The sequence below is a fragment of the Microtus pennsylvanicus genome, chromosome 6 (assembly GCF_037038515.1).
Source record: "Microtus pennsylvanicus isolate mMicPen1 chromosome 6, mMicPen1.hap1, whole genome shotgun sequence".
NCBI classification, from domain to species: domain Eukaryota; kingdom Metazoa; phylum Chordata; class Mammalia; order Rodentia; family Cricetidae; genus Microtus; species Microtus pennsylvanicus.
This window is the reverse complement of record NC_134584.1, coordinates 107584093-107605359: the sequence shown is the minus strand read 5'-3', so window position 1 is coordinate 107605359 and position 21267 is coordinate 107584093. Positions and strand designations below refer to the sequence as shown.

General features: G+C 46.7%; 1 protein-coding gene across 3 annotated transcripts; it reads right to left on the bottom strand.

Annotated features, from left to right (window-relative positions):
* Window positions 1–972: 972 nt before the first annotated feature.
* On the bottom strand, window positions 973–21245 carry Chst6 (carbohydrate sulfotransferase 6). Of its 3 annotated transcripts, XM_075977274.1 has the most exons (4): window positions 21160–21245; window positions 19431–19601; window positions 15666–15963; window positions 980–4543 (listed from the first exon to the last, which is right to left on the bottom strand). In XM_075977274.1, exon 4 carries the CDS (start codon window positions 4526–4528, stop codon window positions 3341–3343), a length of 1188 nt encoding a protein of 395 aa, XP_075833389.1. In that variant the 5' UTR covers window positions 4529–4543; window positions 15666–15963; window positions 19431–19601; window positions 21160–21245; the 3' UTR covers window positions 980–3340. The 3 variants fall into 3 exon arrangements, with proteins under 3 accessions (XP_075833387.1, XP_075833388.1, XP_075833389.1); XM_075977272.1 differs by lacking the exon at window positions 15666–15963 and having other exon boundaries at window positions 973–4543; XM_075977273.1 differs by lacking the exons at window positions 15666–15963; window positions 21160–21245 and having other exon boundaries at window positions 973–4543; window positions 19431–19846.
* Between the last annotated feature and the right edge of the window lie 22 nt (window positions 21246–21267).

Below are 21267 nucleotides of genomic sequence, written 5' to 3'. Positions count from 1 at the left end.
AATACAGACTCTCAATTCGAACTTTGGTCGTGCTGAGTGGTCTTGGGTCTCTACCCCATAACAGCAGGAGGATCATTATGTTCTCCTTTGGTCATACTTTGGAGATGGCTTAGTGGGTGAAAAACATTTGCTGTTCTGAGAACCTAAGTTCAAATATCCAGAACCCACATAAAAGTTGATGTGCGTGTGTGTGTGTGTGTGTGTGTGTGTGTGATCTCAGGGCTCCTACAGTAAAACAGGAGAATCCCAGAAGCTCACAGACTACCTAGTCTGGTGTGCTTAGTGGAGAAAACAAGAGACCCTGTTTCAAAGAAGATAGAGAGATGGCTCTGAGGTTAAAAGCACTTACTTCTCTTCCAGAGGTTCAATTACCAGTACCTACATGTTGGTTCACAACACACATACATAGCTACATTAGCAAGTACACATACATATTCTCTCTCTCCCTCTCTCTCTGGAGCTGAAGATAATACTGAAAACTCATGAAGTAAAAGCACTTGACACAAAAGGCTTATGATCCGGGTTTGATCCTTGGAACCCACAAAGTTGACCTCTGACCTCCACATGTGAGCTCCCACACACACACAATGCATACAGTGACAAGAAAGCTAAAAATTTTGTAAAAAGTGGAAAGAGAAGACCCCCAAGGTTGTCCTCTGATCTCTGCTTGCATGCAGGCTATGGTATACACGTGCCCACATTCAATACGCGTGAATTGTGGTTTGAATGAGAATGGCCCCATAGGCTCATATCTGTGAATACTTGGTGGAGCTGTTTGGGAAGGAGGACTTGAAGCCTTGTTGGAGGAGGGTTGGGCCTTGAGGTTTCAAAAGCCCAAGCCATTTCCCAGTTAGCTTAGTCCCCCTCCCGTTCCCTCTCTCTCCCCCTCCCTTCCTCCCTCCTCTCCTCCTCCTCCTCCTCCTCCTCCTCCTCCTCCTCCTCCTCCTCCTCCTCCTCCTTCTTCTTCTCTCTCTCTCTCTCTCTCTCTCTCTCTCTCTCTCTCTCTCTCTCTCTCTCTCTGGCTGTGTCTCAAGAAGTGAGCTCTCAGCCACTACTCTAGGGCTATGCCTGCTGCCATGCTCCCTACCATTACGGTCATGGACTCTAACCTTCTGGAATCATAAGCCCCAAATTAAATGCTTTCTTTTGTAAGTTGCCTTGGTCATGGCGCCTTATCATGGCAATAGTAAAGTAACTAAGACACAAATGTATGCACACATGCATATACCTGTCTTCCTGAGCTACACAATGAGTTTGAAGAAAGCCTGGGCAACATGAGCCCCTTCCTGTCCCCCCCCCCCAAAAGCCTAAAGTCTTCAAATCTTGTATCCTGCCCTTTGTCCTAAATTCCACCAGTTGTCAAAGGCCACACCTGTGCTGAGAATCAGGAACCAGTAACCATGACGAGGACCATGTTGTGGTAACAATGACGTGTTCTTGTATCAGTGTGTGTCCCTACGTGACTTGCAGGACTTAGTGTGGACTCAAATCCACTTTTTGTTCTCACCTGAGGAAGGAAGCCTGCCCTTCTTTTAAATATTTACTGTTCACTTACTGGCTCTTGTTTCAGGACTAAGCTTTCTGCACGCCCAGCACCTCCTGAATGAGCCCTTTGCTAGCAGAGCAGGTGTGGTTTGCAGGAAATATTCTTGCTCTGTCTAGAAGGACCAAGGCAAGGCAGAACCACCCTTTGGTAAGCCTGAGTTCCAGGCACCCCATGACCTGCCCCCACCTACCTACCTCCCAGGCGCTGATCCTGCCAATCTTCTCACCCTGCCACTGGTTATGCTTGGCTCGCTGCCCAACTCTCTCCCTCCTCTCCTTTGTCTTCTAGGCTCCTCTAGGTTACACTTAGGATTCTCTGCTCTGAACCCAGAATTTTACCATTTCCTGTTTGTCCTAGTTATATTTTATAAGGGACAAATATGTCTAGGTGATGTGGGAGTGTCATATATCAATCTGTTGATTTCATTGGTTAAGCAATAAAGAAACTGCTTGGCCCTCATAGGTTAAAACATAGGTGGGAGGAGTAAACAGAACAGAATGCTGAGAGAAAGAAGCTGAGTCAGTGAGTTGCCATGATTCGCCCACTCCAGACAGACGCAGGTTAAGATCATTCCTGGTAAACCAGCTCATGGACTACACAGATTATTAGAAATGGGCTAGTCCAGGTGCGAGAGTTAGCCGAGAAAAGGCTAGATATAATGGGCCAAGCGGTGTTTAAAAGAATACAGTTTCCGTGATTCGGGTAAAGCTAGCAGTGCGGGCGGCCGGGTGTCGGAACGTAGCCCATCTGCTCCTATTACAACATCTAGGTACTACTTGGATCATCCTGCCTTACCACTGAGCCCCCAGTGGTAAGAGCATCTCTCTCCTTTCTTCACCCTTCTTAAGATGTGACCTGGGCAGTGGGAGCTGGGGAGATGGCTCAGAGGTTAAAAGCACTGACTGCTCTTCCAGAGGTCCTGAGTTCAATTCCCAGCAACCACATGGTGGCTCACAACCATCTGTAATGAGATCTGGCGCCCTCTTCTGGCCCGCAGGCATACATGCAGACAGAACACTATATACATAATAAATACATTACAAAAAAAAAAAAAGTGTGATCTCAGACAAGACCTGTTACTTCTTGGGATGATTTTCAAACGTGGTAGGTTGTAAACTCTAGTCTGGATCATGCAGCTCATTTATGATGTTTATTTCCAGAACTAGGATTTTTCACTTCAGGACGAATCAAAGGCTCATTAAAAATCCATCACCCTCGGGCACTGGGTGTGTGCCTGGGCTCCTTCCTAGAAGGTCAGGCAAAGAATCTAAGAGGAAGCCCCAAAAGGCGTCCTCTCGGATTCCTTCTGGACAGCACATAACTGTCCAAGTCTTTGCTGGCCCCTGAGACTAGTGCACAGAGGTGAGCAGAGGTCGGGGTGGGCAAATGAGAGGCAGGTGCACAAATTTTAGGAGCTGGCCAGCAGCAGTAGCCTTCTACTCCTGACCGGGTCTGGGACACGGCTCTCTGCTATCACATGGTATTACCAAAGAGAAGAGAAAGTAAAAAGGAAAGGAAGTCTGGGTCTGGCTGCTCTGTGACCAGAGGAAGAGGGCAGGGGTTTCACTTTTCATAAGAATGCAAGATGGCGACCCAGATCCTAGAGGGCTCAAAGGAAAATCATGATCTGGGGAGGAAAAAAAAAATGTGGAATTTGTACCCAGTCCTTTCCTAGTACAGGACAAGACCACTCCACTCTCAGCAGCTGGTTCTTTCTACTGGGTTCTCCAAGCCCTTTCTTTATCATACTCCGCTAGGCCCTAACGTCAAAACCGGGACTCTCCACTAAAACTCTTAAGATTCTGGCTGCGCATCGGTGGAAGAAGCCCACTTGAAACTGTCCATGCCTCTCGGCAGCAGGAGGTCCAGAGAGAGGTCCCGCTGCTCAAGCTCGGAGTGCACAGGTCGGTAGCCCAGCAGCTGCAGTGCGCCAGCGCACAGTTCCTGGACCCGCTTTATCTTTTCGAAGGGCAGCGTGTTACGCCAGGCTTGGGACACACTGAGCGCATCCCTGGATGAGGTCTTGAAGGCCTCACGGCGTGTTCCTGGCCCTGAGCCGTGCGTGATGTTGTGAATCCAAGTCTGGAGCTGCGGCGTGAGGCTAAGGCCGGTGAAGGCATAGAGTTCACGGATCTCGGTGAGAGGGTCCCGGGCCAGATCCTCGAAGCGCACTAGGCGGTAGCGACCTTGCAGGAAGGGCGGCGGCTTGTACAATGCGGCCTCTGCGATGCGCACGTGGCTGCGACACACCTCACTGACCACGCGCAGCCGGGGGTCCGCCTCCACCTGAGTACCGTTGGTACCCAAGACAATGCCATTGTCCCTCGCCAGCGCCTTAGCTGTCTGCTCTCGGGAACGCAGCACCGCCCGCGGGTCGCGCACCAGGTGCACAATGCGCAGGTTGAGCGCGGGGTCATTGAGCAGCGGGTAGAGAACTTGCAGGTTAAAGAAGCGCACCTCCTTGAGCACTATGTGGCTATAAGAGCTGCAGGCTTCCTGGACCAGGCCGAAGGGCCGCGCTGGGCACAGAGACTTGCACACCTCCTCGCTGCTGATGTTGCCGGGACCGAAGGCGTTGCAGACTGGAGGCGAGCACAACGCGCGACTCACCGCCCACTGGAAGAGATCTGAGACGTTGCGGCGCCAGGGCAGGTAGGCATCAAATACGTCCATGTCGCATAGGAATACTGAACGGACCAGGTCGCGCACGGCCATGTGAAGCACAGGGGCACTGCCCTGCGACAGGGCATTCCACACGTGCCAGGCCGGCTCCATCAGGTAGAAGACATCTGGGTGTTGGCTGAAGAGCTGGCCCACGAAAGACGAGCCCGAGCGCCACGAGGACAGCACGAGCACATGCACATGCCCCTTACTGCCGGCTGGGGATGAGGGCATTTGCCGGGAGACCAGGAAGACCAGGATGCAGGTCTGTGTTATTAAGAGTGAAAGCACACAAGTGCTGGAGAAGCGGGGCAGCCGCATGCCTCTGGTTAGGACCTATAAAAGGGAGGCACAGAGTTAGGGCCCATGGCCTGAGCTCACACACCAGGCCCAACTTCAGTCCCGTGCCAGCTGCACGCTATATGTAGCTGTAGAAGGACGCTGAATTTCTACTTCTGCCTCCATCTCCTAAATGCCGGGATTACGGATATGTGCTACCACACCTGTTTTAGCAAACACTATTTTTCATACAAGACCCCTTAAGAATCGCTCTTATGGAGTTACTTTTAGGTGATTGGCCATATCTAAGTACTGCCAGGCTTTTTAGGTTGACTCCTGCCTCTTTACTTCCTGCTCTGTGATTTTGGCACCAGGCAATCTCTCTGTGATTCTATTTACCCATCTTTAAAGGGGGATAATACAGGCATCTGGCTTCAAGAATTTGTGGGCGTTGACTGAAAAAAGTGTAGGGAAAGGAGAGTGTAGTAACTCCCATGATTGAAGACGAGACCTTTCTACAGTACAGTGTGCTTCCATGTGGTATGATTTTTTTTAATTAACAAGTAGCATAGTTTTTGTTATTAAAAATGAACAGTGTTGTAGAATACTATTTTATGATGTGTTACATTTGTTTATGCTGTGGAACATTTGTTTAATGATGAAAAAATGTGCAAAATTTGTTGCATTCTTTTTTTGTTTTGGTTTTTATTGTTGTTGTTGTTTTGAGACAAGGTTTCTCTCTGTAACAGCTCTAGCGGTGGCAGAACTCATAGAGATCCGCCTGCCTCTGCCTCCTGAGTGCTGGGATTAAAGGTGTGCGCCACCCCAGCCTATTGCATTCTTTTATGTTGCATTTGTTTAATTCTGTGAAGCTGTGTTTCTTTGCCTGTCTAAAACATCTGACTGGTCTAATAAAGAGCTGAATGGCCAATAACAAGAAAGGAGAAAGGATAGGTGGGACTGGCAGGCAGAGAGCATAGATAGGAGAAGAGATGTGGGAGGAGAAGCCCTAGGAGCAAATGAAGGAGGAGGACACCAGGGGCTGTCACCCAGCTACACAACAGGTCAAGGGGTAAGAAGCAAAGAAAGGTATACAGAGGCATGAGGTAGATGGGATGATTTAAATAGAAAAAAAAGCTGGCTAGAAATAAGGCAAGCTAAAGTCGGGTATTCGTATGTAAGAATTCATATGTAAGTCTCTATGTGATTTATTTGGGAGCTGAGTGGTGGACCCCCCCAAAAGAGCCCCAAAAGAGCAAAGAAATAACCAATAACCAATAGCAGAACAAGGCACGGTAAGATGGTTCAGCAGGTAAGGCCTTGCTGCCAAGCCTGATGAGTTGGTTTTAAATTCCTGGAATGCACATGTAAAAGGCCAGCACCGACTCCCCAAAATTGTCCTTGTCCTTTGACCTCTACATATGCACACCCTCCCCCCACACCATGGAATGGGGGTGTGTAGCTTAGTAGTCAATCTCAGGCACAGCATAAGCCAGGTACGGCAGTGCACACCAGTGACTCTAGCACTTGGCAAACAAGGGAGGAGGACCAGAAGTTCACAGTCGTCCTCAGCTACACAGCAAGTCTAATGCAATTCCATGCTACCCGAGATTCGCTCTCAATCAAGAAAAGAAGCAAGCACAAAGGGCAGGAGAGAGATCTCAATTAATAAATGGGGCCTCCTGAAACTGAAAAACTGTAAGGCAAAGGACACGGTCAACAAGACAAAACGACAGCCTACAGAATGGGAAAAGATCTTCACTAACCCTACATCAGGCAGAGGTCTGATCTCCAAAATATACAAAGTACTCAAGAAATTAGCCACCAAAAGAACACATAATCCAAAAAAAAAAAAATGCTCAGTGGTTAAGAGCATTGCCTACTCTTCCACAGGTCCTGAGTTCAATTCCCAGCAACCACATGGTGGCTCACAACCATCTGTAATGAGGTCTGGTGCCCTCTTCTGGCCTGCAGACATACACACAGAATATTGTATACATAATAAATAAATAAAATTTAAAAAATGGAGTACAGACCTAAACAGAGAACTCTCAAAAGAGGAATCTAAAATGGCTGAAAGACACTTAAGGAAATGTTCGACATCCTTAGTCATCAGAGAAATGCAAACCAAATCAACTCTGAGATTCCATCTTATACCTGTAAGAATGGCCAAAATCAAAAACACTGATGACAACTTATGCTGGGGAGGTTGTGGGGAAAAGGGAACACTTCTGCATTGCTAGTGGGAATGCAAGCTGGTACAACCCCTTTGGATGTCAGTGTGGTGATTTCTCAGAAAATTACGAAACACCCTTCCTTAAGACCCAGTAATACCACTTTTGGGTATATATCCAAATGATGCTCAATCGTGCCACAAGGACATATGCTCAACTATGTTCAAAACAGCTTTGTTTGTCATAGCCAGAACCTGGAAACAACCTAAATGCCCCTCGACCGAAGAATGGATAAGGAAAATGCGGTACATTTACACAATGGAGTACTTACTACACAGCAGAAAAAAATAATGACAGCTTGAATTTTGCAGGAAAATGGATGAAACTAGAAAACATTATTTTGAGTGAGGTAACCCAGACACAGAAAGACAATTATCACATGTACTCACTCATATGTGTTTTTTAAACATAAAGCAAAGAAAACCAGCCTATAAATCACAATCACAGAGAACTTAGACAACAGTGAGAACCCTAAGAGAGACAAACATGGATCTACATGGGAAGTAGAAAAATACAAGATCTCCTGAGTAAATTGGAAGCATGGGGACCATGGGAGAGGGTTGAAGGGGAGGGGAGCATAGGAAAATGTAGAGCTCAATAAATATCAATTAAAAAAAAAACAAAGCCAGAACTTGCTGAGTGGTGGTGGCGCGCGCCTTTAATCCTAGCACTCGGGAGGCAGAGGCAGAGGCAGGTGGATCTCTGTGAGTTTGAGGCCAGCTTGGTCTACAAGAGCTAGTTCCAGGACAGGCACCAAAAGTCACAGAGAAATCCTGTCTCGAAAAACAAAATCAAAAGGAAAGAGAGAGAGAGAAAGAAAGAAAGCCAGAACTCTTAAGGGACTCTTGTGCTGGAGGGAGTGTTATCTCACCCTGTTACTGGAACTCAAGAACCAGGAAGAACTTCAGGTAGCTGTAACTGTTTCTCAGAGCCCAAGTCCTTCCTGAGATTATCTCATAGGAAAGCCAGAGTTCTCACACAGGCTAATTACCAGAGGGTTGGAAGCAGTGATAAGCATTTTTATCTTCATGGCCAAGTTTTACCTTCTCAACCTTCCTTGAAAGTTGAGACAGTTATCCCTGTTTTCACGGAGGCAACTAGAGTTCAGCCACAGGAATACCCAGTCAGCAAAGGATTGGAGCTTAGTAGTAGAGTGTTAGCCTGGTGGTGATGGTGGCTGGTGGAATGTGTGGGTTCAATCCCCAGTAGCCCTTCCTATGCTGGAATAAATAAAAAAAACAAGGCCAGGGACTGGGGACACGGCTCAGTGAGTAAAATGCTTGCTGAGCAAGCTGAGGACCTGAGTTCAGATCCCCAGAACAGGCATAAAGGTCGGTGCAGTGATCTTTTCTGTAACCACAACAATGCTGGGTGGACAGACCCCAGGGGCTTGCTGGCCAGTCACCCTAGCCAAATGGAAGCTCTGGGTTCTCAAAAACTAAGGTGGGGTCCTGGTTTGATCCCCTGCCCCTATAAACCAAGTAAGGCGGCCAATGCCTGGAATCCTAGTCCTGGAGCGCTGAAAGCAAAAAGAGTGTAAATCCAAGGTCATCCTCTCCCACAGAGAGTTCAAGGCCAGCCTGGTAGGCTTTTTACGCTGTGTCAAGCAACAAACAAGCATCAGGGGGCCATCAGACGGCTCAGAGTGTAGTGTTGAGCTCAGGGGACAACCAGCAAGAGTCTGTTCTGATCTTTCATCATTAGGGTTCCAGGGATTCACCTGAGGTTGTTGGGCTTCATGGCAAGTGCCTTTGCCTTTCTTTGCCAGCTGAGAGCCACCTCAGTAGCACATTTTCCTTCCTTCCTTTCTTGTTTTTTGTTTGCTTGTTTTGTTTTGTTCATTTTTTGAGATAGGGTTTCTCTGGAAGTAACTCTAGCTATCCTGGAACTCACTTTGTAGACCAGGCTGGCCTTGAACTCAGAGATCTGCCTGCCTCTGCCTCCGCGGGTGCTGACACTAAAGGTGTGCACAACCACTGCCTGGCAGTAGCCCACTTTCTTATTTCTTTAAAAAACAAACAACAACAACAACAATAACAACAACAAAACAACCTGGGGCTGGAGAGATGGCTCAATGGTTAAGAGCACTGGTTGTTCTTCCAGAGGTCCCAGGTTCAATTCCCAGCACCCACATGGCAGCTCACAACTGTAACTCCAGTTCCCCAGGATCTGACACCTTTACACCAATGCACATAAAATAAAGTTAAAATAAATTATTTAAAAAACTCTTCAGAGCCGGGGGGTGGTGGCGCACGCCTTTAATCCCAGCACTCGGGAGGCAGAGGCAGGCGGATCTCTGTGAGTTCGAGACCAGCCTGGTCTACAAGAGCTAGTTCCAGGACAGGCTCCAAAACCACAGAGAAACCCTGTCTCGAAAAACCAAAAACAAAAAACAAAAAACAAACAAACAAAAAAACTCTTCAGTGTCAGTGTTACAATTTAGTAGTTTTTCTAGTGGCTTAATACAGTGTAATATATAAATTTACATTTTATGCATATATATCTCTCTTAGATGCCTCCTATTATACTTTTGGTTAAATAAATATTAAAAGTGTGCAAGATATGATTTAAAAATGCAGTTGACAGCTAAAACACACATGTAGTAGTAAAGAGGACATTTCCTTTGAAAGAAAAGTTTACTATTTTTGATAGTAAAACTAATAAATGCTGCACCTATTAACTCATGCCTGTAATCTTAGCACTTGGATGAGGCAGGAGGTTTATTGGGCTACATGAGACCCTGTCTCAAAAAAACCAAACCAAATAAAACCGAATTTAAAACAAGCAAATAAAAACCATAATAAAACTGTTTTCCTTGGAATCAGATCCCCCTGGCTATTAAAATTGTAGCAGGGAGTGAAAGATAAAAAGGAAGGGATATGGGAAGCAGAATAAAAAGACATCCCATGGAAAATAAACAAAGAAAACAAGAGCTTCAGTGCAGGGGGTCTAAAGCAGAAGAGTCTCTGTTCTGGAGGAGCTGACAATCCAGCTAGGAACATCAAGACTCACCCACGGGGTCTGGAGCAACAGTTAAGAGCACTTGCTGCTCTTGCAGAGGACAGGGTTTGGTTCCTAGTACCCACATTCACAGTTCACAACCGTCTGTAATTCTAGCTCCGGGGGATCTGGCTCCCTCTTCTGGCCTCCATGGGTACCAGACATGCGCACATTGCACATACATGTATTCAGGAAAAGCACCCCTACACATAAAAATAAAAGTAAAAATAAAGCAATCTAAAAAGGGAATGGGATGACCCATTCATGGATGGTCAAAAGATCAGAAAGTTGGTAGTCCAAGTGCCTACTTTTCTCCTGGATTCTGTTCTAATTCACCCCTCTCCTTCTTTCAGTTCATCTGCACAGTGCCTGCAGACTTATCTAAATCTGATTGGGTCCATCCAGAATCCTCTAGATCAGAGTTCATCGAAAGAGCATCAAGGCCCCATATGCCCAAACCCTCGGCTGTGTAGTGAGTACCTACCCCTGTCTCCATCTGGGATAATCTCAACTTCCTCTGATGTAACTACTGCCAGTGTCTCTCAAGGCATGCCACTCTGCCTACTCCATTTCTCCTTCCTGTCTGCAGGCAGCGCTAAGTTGGGATTGTGGTTTTGGATTTTTTTTTTTAAGTACCCATCAATTTTCAGGGATCTGGCACTATACAAGCACATGGGTATCTACTAGGCATGCGTTCTTTGCAAGACAGCCTCTAAGCTGGGCATAGTGCACATGCCTGTAACCCTATTTGAGAAGTGGAAGCAGGAGGATCAGGAGTTCAAGGATAGCCTGAGCTAAATGAACCTGTAAAAAAAAAATACAAAAAACCTAACAACAAAACCCAATTGTGCTGGTTTGAATAGAAATGGCTCCCGTAGACTCGTGTATTTGAATGCTCAGCCATAGGGAGAGGCACGATATTAGGAGATGTGGCCTTGTTGGAGGTGGTGTGTCACTATGGAGGTGGACTCTGAGGTCTCATATATGCTCAAGTGACACCCAGTGTGGCATACAGTCTCCTTCTGCTACCTGCTGATCAAGATGCAGAACTCTCAGCTCCTTCTCCAGCATGTCTGCCTGCCTGCTGCCATGCTCCCATCATGATGATAATGGACTGAACCTCTAAAACTGTGCCACCTGCCTCAATTATGTGTTTTCCTTTTCAGAGTTGCTGTGGTCACGGTGTCTCTTTACAGCAATAGAAACCCTAACTATGACTTGTTCCAAGACTGGCTTATTACATACTAACCCCTTCCAATTCCTGGCCTCACCTAGAAGTAGTTTAAGAATGGGAGTCCTGAGCTGTAGAGATGGTTTGCTTTGCAGAGGACCTGGGTTCAATTCCCAGCATCCACATGGAGGCTCACAACTATCCGTAACTACAGTTCAAAGTGATCTGACTCCTCCCCCAGTTTAACAGCACTAGGCACACATGTGGTGCACAGACATACATGCAAGCAAAACATTCACACACATAAAATGAAGTAAGTAAACCTAAAATAGAAAATGGGAAAAAGAAAAGAACACTTGCCAATCCCCAAGGGAGAGAGAAACTGTCAACATAGAAGAACACTAAACAGAGAAATGACTAAGTTCTCAAGCAAGCTGACAGCATCATCTGAACATCTGGACCCAAGGGTACAGATTCTCCTCACTCCTGCTTAAACCAATGAAAGATGAGTTTCTGTGAAAACCAGGAGTTCTGGTTTAATAGTGGATTCTGGTCTTTGCACAGAGCTTCTGGCTTCTGATTATGCTATTTCTCCATGTGGGAGCTAAATACATTAATGTATCAATGACAGTTAGTTGGGGAATATTATTTTAAGGTGTGTTACATTTGTTTATGCTGTGGAACATTTGTTTTAGCGATGCATCCATTTATGCTGCATTTTTTTTGACTCTATGAAGCTGTGATTCTTTGCCCATCTCAAACACCTGATGGTCTAATAAACATCTGAACGGCCAATAGCAAGGCAGGAGAAAGGATAGGCAGGGCTGGCAGACAGAGAGAATAAATAGAAGGAGAAATCTGAGAAGAGGAAGGAGCAAGACAGAACAAGGCGAGGAGAACGTCAGGGGCAGCCACCCAGCCAGCCAGCCAGCCAGCCACCCGGCCACCCGGCCACCGGGCCACCCGGCCAGCCACACAGTAAGAGTGAAAGTAAGATTACAGAAGTAAGAAAAGGAAAACACCCAGAGGCAAAAGGTAGTCAGGATAATTTAAGAAAAATTGGCAAGAAACAAGCCAAACTAAGGCTGGGCATTTATAAGAAGAATGAGACTCCTTGTGTGATTTATTTGGGAGCTGAGTGGCAGGCCTCCCTCCCCAAAAACCAAAAAAGAGCAAGAGCAAAGAATAGAAAAAAGCCAACAACAGAATTTGGGAAGCAGAGGCAGGAGGATCACTAGAAGTTTGAAGTTGAAAGCTTATCTCAAAGAAAGAGAGAGAGAGAGAGAGAGAGAGAGAGAGAGAGAGAGAGAGAGCATGTCCATCGTCCATCAAGATACTCTTTGTTGTTGTTTGTGGGTTTTGTTTTTTCATTTTTGTTTTTTATTTTTGAGGTTTCTCTTTGTAGCCCTGGCTGTTCTAGAACTTGCTCTGTAGACCAGGCCTGCCTTTGCCTCCCAAGTGCTGGGATTAAAGGTGTGAGCCACCACTGCCCAGCAAGGACACTTTTATGCTCTGTGCTCTTTTCTGAGGTGCTATACTTCAACAAAAACATTTGATTAAGACTCTGAGTATCATAAAAGGAAGAAGTTGAAAGGCCACATGAAGCCAGGTGTGGTCACTCATTCCCGTAATCTCATCACTCTAGAAGTAAGAATATGCCGCAAATGTGAAGCCAGCCTGGCTAAATGATGAGTTTCGGGGCAGCCTGGATTGCAGGGTGAGACCAAAGAGTACATGGCATAAATAAATGCACAATGAATTGAAATCAGACACCCCGCCATCCAAGTCTGAAAGCCTCTTGCCCCGCATTTCTTTCTGCAGTGTTCCTTAAACATCCCTTACCATTTCATGGCCTGGGAGACAGGGGGAGCGCTGTTTTCTGTCTGGTTTGCAGATGGGAAGACTGAGATAGGAGGCAAGGGATGTCTGCCATCCCAGGTGCTGAGCTGGAGTCCAGGAACTTCCAGCCAAGCTCCACTAGACAGCTCTTCCTGCCGTCAGTCTGCCCAGCCCTGGCATTGAATCTAAGAGTGAAACATCACACTGGCAAGCTCAGATTGCTCAGTTTGATGTCAGCTGGAGGCCATCCTTGCTCAGGAATCCCAATGGCTGGGCACATCGGATTCTAGGAGAGGAAATGGGTAAACGTCGCGCCTCAAGGACGACCAGTGAAGTAAAACTGCAGGGATGGAGCCCAGGATGTTCCTTATGTGTAAGAGAGAGAACAGAGGGGAAGAGAAGGAAATTGAAAGAAAAAAAATCAAGGGTGGTGGATCAAGAGGCAGCACATTAAGCTGGGCATGGTGGGTCTCGCCTTTAATCCCTGCAGAGGCAGGACGATCTCTGCAAGTTGGAGGCCAGCCTGGTCTACATAGCGTACTCCAAGACAGCCAGGAGCATGTAGAGACCTTGTCTCAAAAATAAATAAGTAAAATTTTAAAAGAGGCAGCATAATAAATGCACCTGCTTTGTGATCCCTACAGCCCACGCCCTGCGTGTTTGCTGATATGATCCTTGAAATGAGGAAATGGGCTCATTTTACAGAAGAGGGAGCTGTAGCTTAGGGAGATTAAGACTCACCTTAAGCACCCTCACACCAGCTGAGTCAGAGTGGGAACTCTAGCAGCCTACCTGCAGCGGCTCAGAGGGGACTTGCCACCTGCTCAGCCCACATTTCTTTCTGCTGTGTACCTTGAAGTTACTCCAGGCAGTATCGATTATGTCAAAGATGCACACATACCGAAGTGCAGCAACAGATGGGAGAAGGCAGCTACTAGCCGGGCGGTGGTGGGGCACGCCTTTATTTTTTTTTTTATTTTTTTTTGTTTTTCGAGACAGGGTTTCTCTGTGGCTTTGGAGCCTGTCCTGGAACTAGCTCTGTAGATCAGGCTGGTCTCGAACTCTGGGGCACGCCTTTAATCCCAGCACTCGGGAGGCAGAGGCAGGCGGATCTCTGTGAGTTCGAGGCCAGCCTGGTCTGCAAGAGCTAGTTCCAGGACAGGAGCCAAAAGCCATGGAGAAACCCTATCTCGAAAAAAAAAAAAGGCAGCTACAAACAACTATCTAGAAAGGGATTTACACCTAGGATATTAAAGAGTTCCTGTGAGTGGGTAAAGGATTTAAGAAGACATTTTTTTTTTCCAGAGAAGATACACAAATGAGTAATAAATACATTCTTAGTCACCAGACAAATTACCCAGTAGGGAAGTTGTTGAGGACAAGGAGCAGGGGAGGGGCTAAGAGGATGGCTCATGGGTAAAGGACATTTGCTGCCACGCCTGACAGCCTGAGTTTGATCTCTGGAATCAGACAGTAGAAGAAAAGATTCATCCTCTAATGGCTGTGCTCTGACTTCCATGGTGTGCATGTCTGGCCATAAATGTATATTTTTTGAAGGAGGGCTGGGCATGGTGGTGCTCTGTGAGTTTGAGGCCAACCTGATCTACATACTCTGTTCCAGGCTAGCCAAGGCTACATAGTGAGACTGTGTCTCATAAAAAGCAAATTTTATAAAGAGATAGACAAGCTAGGGATGTGGCAGAGGGAGGGAGGGAGGGAGAAAAGGAAAACATTCAGGATGTTTTGAGACAGGGTTTCATGTTGCCAGGCTAGCCTAGAAACTTGCTGTGTAGCACGACTAACTTTGAACCTCTGGTCCATTTCCCTACTTCTGCTATTACAAGCATGAGCCAGGATTTTTAAAATTACAGTGTCAGTGGAAGTAAGAGGAATCAGAACCCTCATCAGGGCTGCTGAGAATGGAAAACGGTGCTGTGGAAAATAGTCTGCCAGTCTGGCAGTTCCTCAGAGAGCTGAACAGCCAGCGCCTGATGCAATAATTCCATCCCAGGCTATAGACCCAATAATAGTGAAAACATATGTCCACTTAAAACTTGCTCAAGAGTTTTCATAGCAGCATTACTTATGCTAACACCAAAGCAGAAACATTCCAAATAGCTATCAATTGATAAGCAAAATTATTGTATACCTCACAGTAGAAAAGTCTCTGCCAAGGGCCAAGGAGATGGCTCAGCAGGTAAAAGTACTTGCTGTGTATGCCTATAACCCGAGTTTGATCCCCAGAAGGATAGAAGGATAGAAGGATAGATGTGTCTCCCCAAAATTGTCCTCTGACCTCCATATGTGGATTGTGGCACGCATGTGCCTACATTCAAACACATTACACACACACACACACAAACACATACTAATAATAACAAAAACAATGATGATGATGATGATAAGTGAAGAGAATTCTCTGGCAATAAATACTAATAAATTGTGGATACATATAAAATTCAACATGGTTTCACCTGTGGCTGACTCACAATACTGAATACATTATACATTATAAACAGTGAGCTGTACATTTAAAAAGAACAAACTTTAAGGTATGTGAATTATATCTTGAGAAGGCTGTTAAAGAACACATAAGAAAATGGAGAAAGAAGTGTGGAAGGGATGGCATCAAATAGCAAGTAGTGTTTCCCTTCCTATGGGCAAGCTACAGGTGTTGATTTTATTTTTGAGATAGTCTCATGCATCTCAGGCTGGCTTTAAAATACATAGCTAAGGATGACTTGAACTCCGGTTTCTCCCATTGTCTTTTCCCAGTGCCGGGATTACAGGCACATGCCACTGTATGCAGTTCTAATGGGTTTTTTTGGTAACGTTAGATTATTTTTTAGTAGGTTAATGAGGGTGTGACTGGAGTTTGCTGGCCTCCAGCCTTTGTTGCTGGAAGACATGCCTGCAAGTCCATCTATCAGCTTACCTGAGCACCCACCAGACCAGGGAAGACCAGGGAGTGGGTTGGAGGATCTCCTATGCAGTGAAAGGTATTTCCAAGCCCATCTTCAAGTTCAAGACTGTTTGCCGGGCCAGGCTGTGACAGAAGATATGTCTGCTCTGAGGTCCTGGCCAATCAGTCGTTCCTGCTAGTTCTGATCATGTAGCTGCGTGATGGCTGCCAGGGGCGAGGAGCTTGGAGTTGTACAGTTCAGATGCAGCAGGAGGAAAGACACCTGCCTTCTGGAATCTGTCCAGTAGATAGGGGTTGATAACATGCTTGTCTAGCAAGAACAAAGTTCAGGGGTTAGTACCAAGCATGCCATAAAACTGGATATGCTGGCATATGTTTGTAATCCCAGCACTTGAGAGGTAGAGGCAAGGCTAGCCTGTACTACCTGAGACCCTATCCAAAATCATCATCATTCATTAGGGAATCAATTTAAATCAGTCTGGAAAGCCAAGTCTGGTGGCATAGGCCATCTTCCCAGCTGCTTGGGGGGCCGAGGCAAGAGGATCACAAATTAGAATATGGAAGCTTAGGGTATGGCTGGAGATCGAACTCAGGGGTAGAGGGCTTACATGTAAGCACTCCTAGATTCAACCCCAATTACTGGAAAGATCCTCAAGATTCCATGGCTCACAGCCACTCGGAGGCATTTCCGAGCTGATACCCCCTTTCCTTGGTCCTGAGCTTTGGAAATTGTGTTGTGGAGAAAGATTTCTCTGGAGCTGGGCATGTGGCTCAGTGAGGTAGAGCATTTGACTAGCAAGCATGAGGCTCTAGGTTTCATTCCCAGCACTGAGAAAAGAGAGGGGTTACGGAAGAAAGTGTTTTGAGTTTTGACTTTTTTTTTTCCTATTCTCACATCACAATCCCACTGAAGACCTGTGGGATCCCCAGAATCATGGGGAATTCTGCTAGCACACAAGTGATCGAGTCCAGAGCATCTGTGTATCTTTTAGTTCAATTCAATCCTGAGCCAAGGTTATTTGATTGGCTCAGCTAGAAATTGGGGCTCCCACAATTCCTCTCTGGAGTCCGATCAGTTTACTCGACTGGCTCGCAGAACTCAGGGGATCACTTGTGTCCACCATTTCATTCCCAGGGATACAGATTAAGAGACACACAGGGTGGGGAAGGACAACTCCGTGGTCCCCTCCAGGAGCATGGTCCTAAAGGAATCTCTGAACTCTGTCCTTTTGGGTTTTTATAAACACTACCCTGTGTGTCTGATGCTACACCGAGTGTGGAAACCCAGCAAGGCCTGTTAGTCTAGATTCCTCTTGACTTCTCTGGGTAGGATTTCTTCCTCCAGGGTATGGGGTATGAGGCAAGACCACTCACGACACCGTCTACTTTAGGTAGGCAATTTCTGAACAACCAACAGCTCCAAGGTAGGGGTGGGGAGGGGTGATTTGAGTTTCTGTGACCTGAGTTGGGAGGGGAAAAAAAAAGAAATCCTAGTTTATATGCTCTGCCTTGGAGTTCTGAGCCAGGAACTGTCAAAGAAAACAAAGCACATCAGCCGGGCAGCGGTGGTGCACGCCTTTAATCTCAGCACTCCGGAGGCAGAGGCAGGGGGATTTCTGAGTTTGAGGCCAGCCTGGGGTACAGAGTGAGTTCCAGGACAGCCAGGGCTACAAAAGGAAACTCTGTCTCAAAAAAAATGAAAAAAAAAAGTCATAGAATCTTATAGACAGTGGGACCTGTGGTTGGCTGGTTAGTTGTTGTTGTTTTGCTTTGTTTTGATCCTAAACTGTGAAGGCTCCTTCCCCACAGCGACACATGCAGGGCAGCAGGTAGGGATTGCATGCTTAGCATGTTCCTGGGTTTTCCTGCAGAGCACTCATGGAGAACATCTAGAATGTTCTCGGATTTTATTAATATTTATTTATTTACTGATTTTTGAGACAGGGTTGTACTCTGTAGCCCTGATTGGCCTGGAACTTGCTGTGTAAATGGGCTGGCTTTAAACTCGGGAGACCATCTTACTTTTGTCTCTGGGATTAAAGGTGTGTGCCGCCGTGCCCAGCCATGACTTTATATTCAAAAAAGCAAATTATTCTCCCAAGTCAATGACATAACAACAACAACAACAACAACAACAAAAGGATTAGTTGAGAAGAAAGGAACTCAACACACACAATAGTCAAATGCTACCTTACCTTAGGACGTATTCTGATTTGAAAACAACAGTTGCAAGAAGCTATCTTAGAGATAATGTGGGAAATAAGACCAGGCATAGAGTAGACCTAGAGCATTCAAGAATCTTCCAAAATCTGGGTCATAAACATAGTCTACAAGCCTAAGAAACATTCTGTCCATAAGAAAAACCCAAGCACAGCAGCCGTAAGGGATCTTGATGACCCTCTGACTCTCACCAAGATAGCAAGCACAGGAAGAGACAGCACATGTGTGCACAGCACAGAAGACTACAAGAAATAACGGCTGGAAGCCTAGCTTTTGAAGCCAGACAGGGTTCATATCCTGTGTCAAGCCAGTCACCAAGGCACTGAAATGAGGCTTTGAACAAGCCACCCCACCCACGGGGCCTTCACACAGCTCTCTCAGGCGCTCTAGGGCTGGCCTATACTCACTCATAGCTTCCAGTCAGCCAGCCGCCATTTCCTCATCTCTAAAAACGATGACTTTTTATTTTGTTTAGCTAAGAGCACGGCAGCACACTCCTGTAACCCCAGCATTTAGGAACCTGAGACAAGAAGATGGAGTTTGAGGCCAGAACTACACAGAGTACTCAGGCCTCGAAACTCAAAAACCTTAACCGCTCCTTCTGAAGCGTGGGGGAATTGAATTTGTTTTGCTTAAGTGAGACTCAACTTTCTTGTTTCCTGTTTAAGAGGGAAGAGAAAGTAGAGTTGGCATGTGTGGGGGGGGCACACATAATGAGGGCCAAGAGAGCCCACTGCTGTGTCCAAGACTGCAGCCAGAAGCAAGCCAGTCAACCCAAATTCTAGATCTGGCCCCAAATTATTTTTTTTTCTTACGCATTCTGTGACAAAGCTCCTGAGCTTTTATTTATTTATTTATTTTTTTTAAAAAAACATGTCTTTCGAAAGCACGTTTAAATCAATGTGATGCTCCAGTAGATGGGGAAGGGGAAGGAGGACTGAAGTCCATGAGGTCCAACAGAAACAACGTGCTCTCTGTGACCAATACACAACACACACCTTCTGCTTTCCCCACCAACCCTGACTAAGCTGCCAGACCCACAAGCCCCGCCAGTTGCACCTCTTCAGCCCCAATCCATCCTTGGGGTGGCACACTCCACCTGGAGACCTGATTACTCATCTACCCTAAAGCCTGGCGTTCTCCCACAAACTGGCCCTGGCGCCCCGAGCAGGAACGCTCTCTTCCCAGGCTCAACAAAGGCTCCTAGGACTAGTCCCTTCTGAATTCCACCCCACAGGCAGTCCTTCTTCCCTTGGAATCCGCGGGGGCTGACTCAGTTCTTGCTATCCCTCAGCGAGGAAGGGACATCATCCAGGGACGCTAGAAGTCACCGATGGGAGCCAGGGGTTTCTAACTAATATGTTAGAAACACCTGAAGACCCCCTAGCAGTGCGAGTCTGGAAACTAAATAGAAGTCCCAGCTGGAGATGGAAACAGAAGAGAACTAAGTAGATGTTGGGGTGCAGGGGCCCTAGGGTTACCGCACAGACTCGGATCCCCGGTCCTGGAACAGCCCACCCTTCCCCGCTGCCCAATCCGGCCGGCGCCCCGCTCTACCTGAGCTGCTGGCGGCGCTGCTCCGCGCTGCCGCCCGCGGCGCGTACAATTGAGCGGGCTCAGTCAGTGGCTGTTCTTCGCCCCGGACTGCCAGGGCGGGAGCGCAGCGAGGAAGCAGCCAGTTGGCCCCGGGCTCCTCAATCCTCTCCAGACAGGACCGTCGGGCCACGCCTGGGGATGGGGAGGGGGGCGGTGTGTTGTGTGGAGAGGCCAGAAAGAGGGAGGACACAGGTGGGCTCCAGGAACCACACTGACCGCCCCCTGGGGGGTGTGGATGATCAAGCCTGATGGCGGAATCACCGCTGGGTTCACTAATGGACCGAAAAAATCTGTCCCTCAGGGAAGAAGCTTCTGGGAGGACAAAAGGCCCTTGTGCAGGAAATTTAATCTTTATCTTGCCCCCTCCTCTGCGGGTGGCATCTTTGCAACTATCCAAACAGACACCTTGATACCAGGGCGACTTGGCTGTCTTCTGAGCAACACAGGAGTGGGGAGGGGCTGAGAGGACAGGTGGCTTCTGGAGCAGTAGCCTCTATGCAGAAGTGCGAGCTTCATAAAAGGTCCAGATAAACACGGGACACGTTTCAGCAAATAAAGCAGATTTTGCCTCTTACAAACAACAGGGCAGAGCCCAAGCAAACGCTGAAACTAGGGCTCTGTGGGAGACCTGCGAATCTGGTGGGGGTCCAAGTGCCTGCTGAGGAGAGTGTATCTGTGCAGCCCTTCCCGGGTGCGGTTTGGCAAGATGAAATTAGGATCCTTAACCATGGCCACAAGCTTTCTGAACTAGTAACTCCTTTCCAGAGCCATCTTAAGGAAATAAACCAACAACGAAGACTTATATATAACTTTCAAAGAAGCAGTATTTACAGGAAAAAAAGTTGCAACCCCCCCCCCAACAAACAAACAAAACAAAGCAAAAAATAAAACAAACCTAAACAAAACCCCCAAACTGTAGTCTAAGAGAAAGCCAGTCATTAGCTTCTGGGTAAAGGATTTAGATGACTATTATTTTCTTTAAAAATGTAAAGTTTGAGCCTGACGGTGGTGACACATGCCTTTGATCCCAGTAATCAGGAAGCAGAGGCAGGTGGATCTCTGTGAGTTTGAGGCCAGCTTGGTCTACATACAGAGTGAGACCAGGACAGCCAGGGCTACAAAGAAACCCTGTCTTGAAAACCAAAAAAGAAAAAAAGGGGGGGGGGACACAAACAAACAAAAAACGAAAACCAAACAAACAAAAACCCAGATTTTAATGTCAGGCTTGGTGGGTCATTCCTGTAATTCCAGCACTTGAGAAAGTGAGGCAGAAGGATTGCCTGAAGTGTAAGTCAACCCTGGGTTACATAACAAGACCCAGTTAAAATAAAAATAAATAAACTAAGGTTTGTGCAATTTACACATTTTCTCCAGTAGACAGGATTTACTTGGTCAAAAATATACAGAACTTACTTTCAAATGCGTGGATATGAAGAAGTGGAAGGGAGGAGACGATGAACAAAAGTTGAAGAGAGCTTTGTTAACCTAGGCCTCCCCTTATTCAAACAGAAGCTGCACCGAGCATCCGGCAAAATCAGAGCCCTGTTCTTCCCACGGTGAGTAGTTAGCTCAAGCTGGCTGAGGTGTAGCCTAATTATGATCCTGTATATTTTCCACGATTTTTCCTCTGTGTGACTCAGGCCCAGAACTACCCCACCAGCATCTGATCTGGAAATAACCTGATACTTACCAAACAGCTGTAATTTTCCAGCCCGTGTCTTTCATTTGCCCTGTGGATGCCAAAGAAAACCGTTCTTTACTTGGGGTTGGCCGAGCAGGCTTTTGCCAAATACCTAAC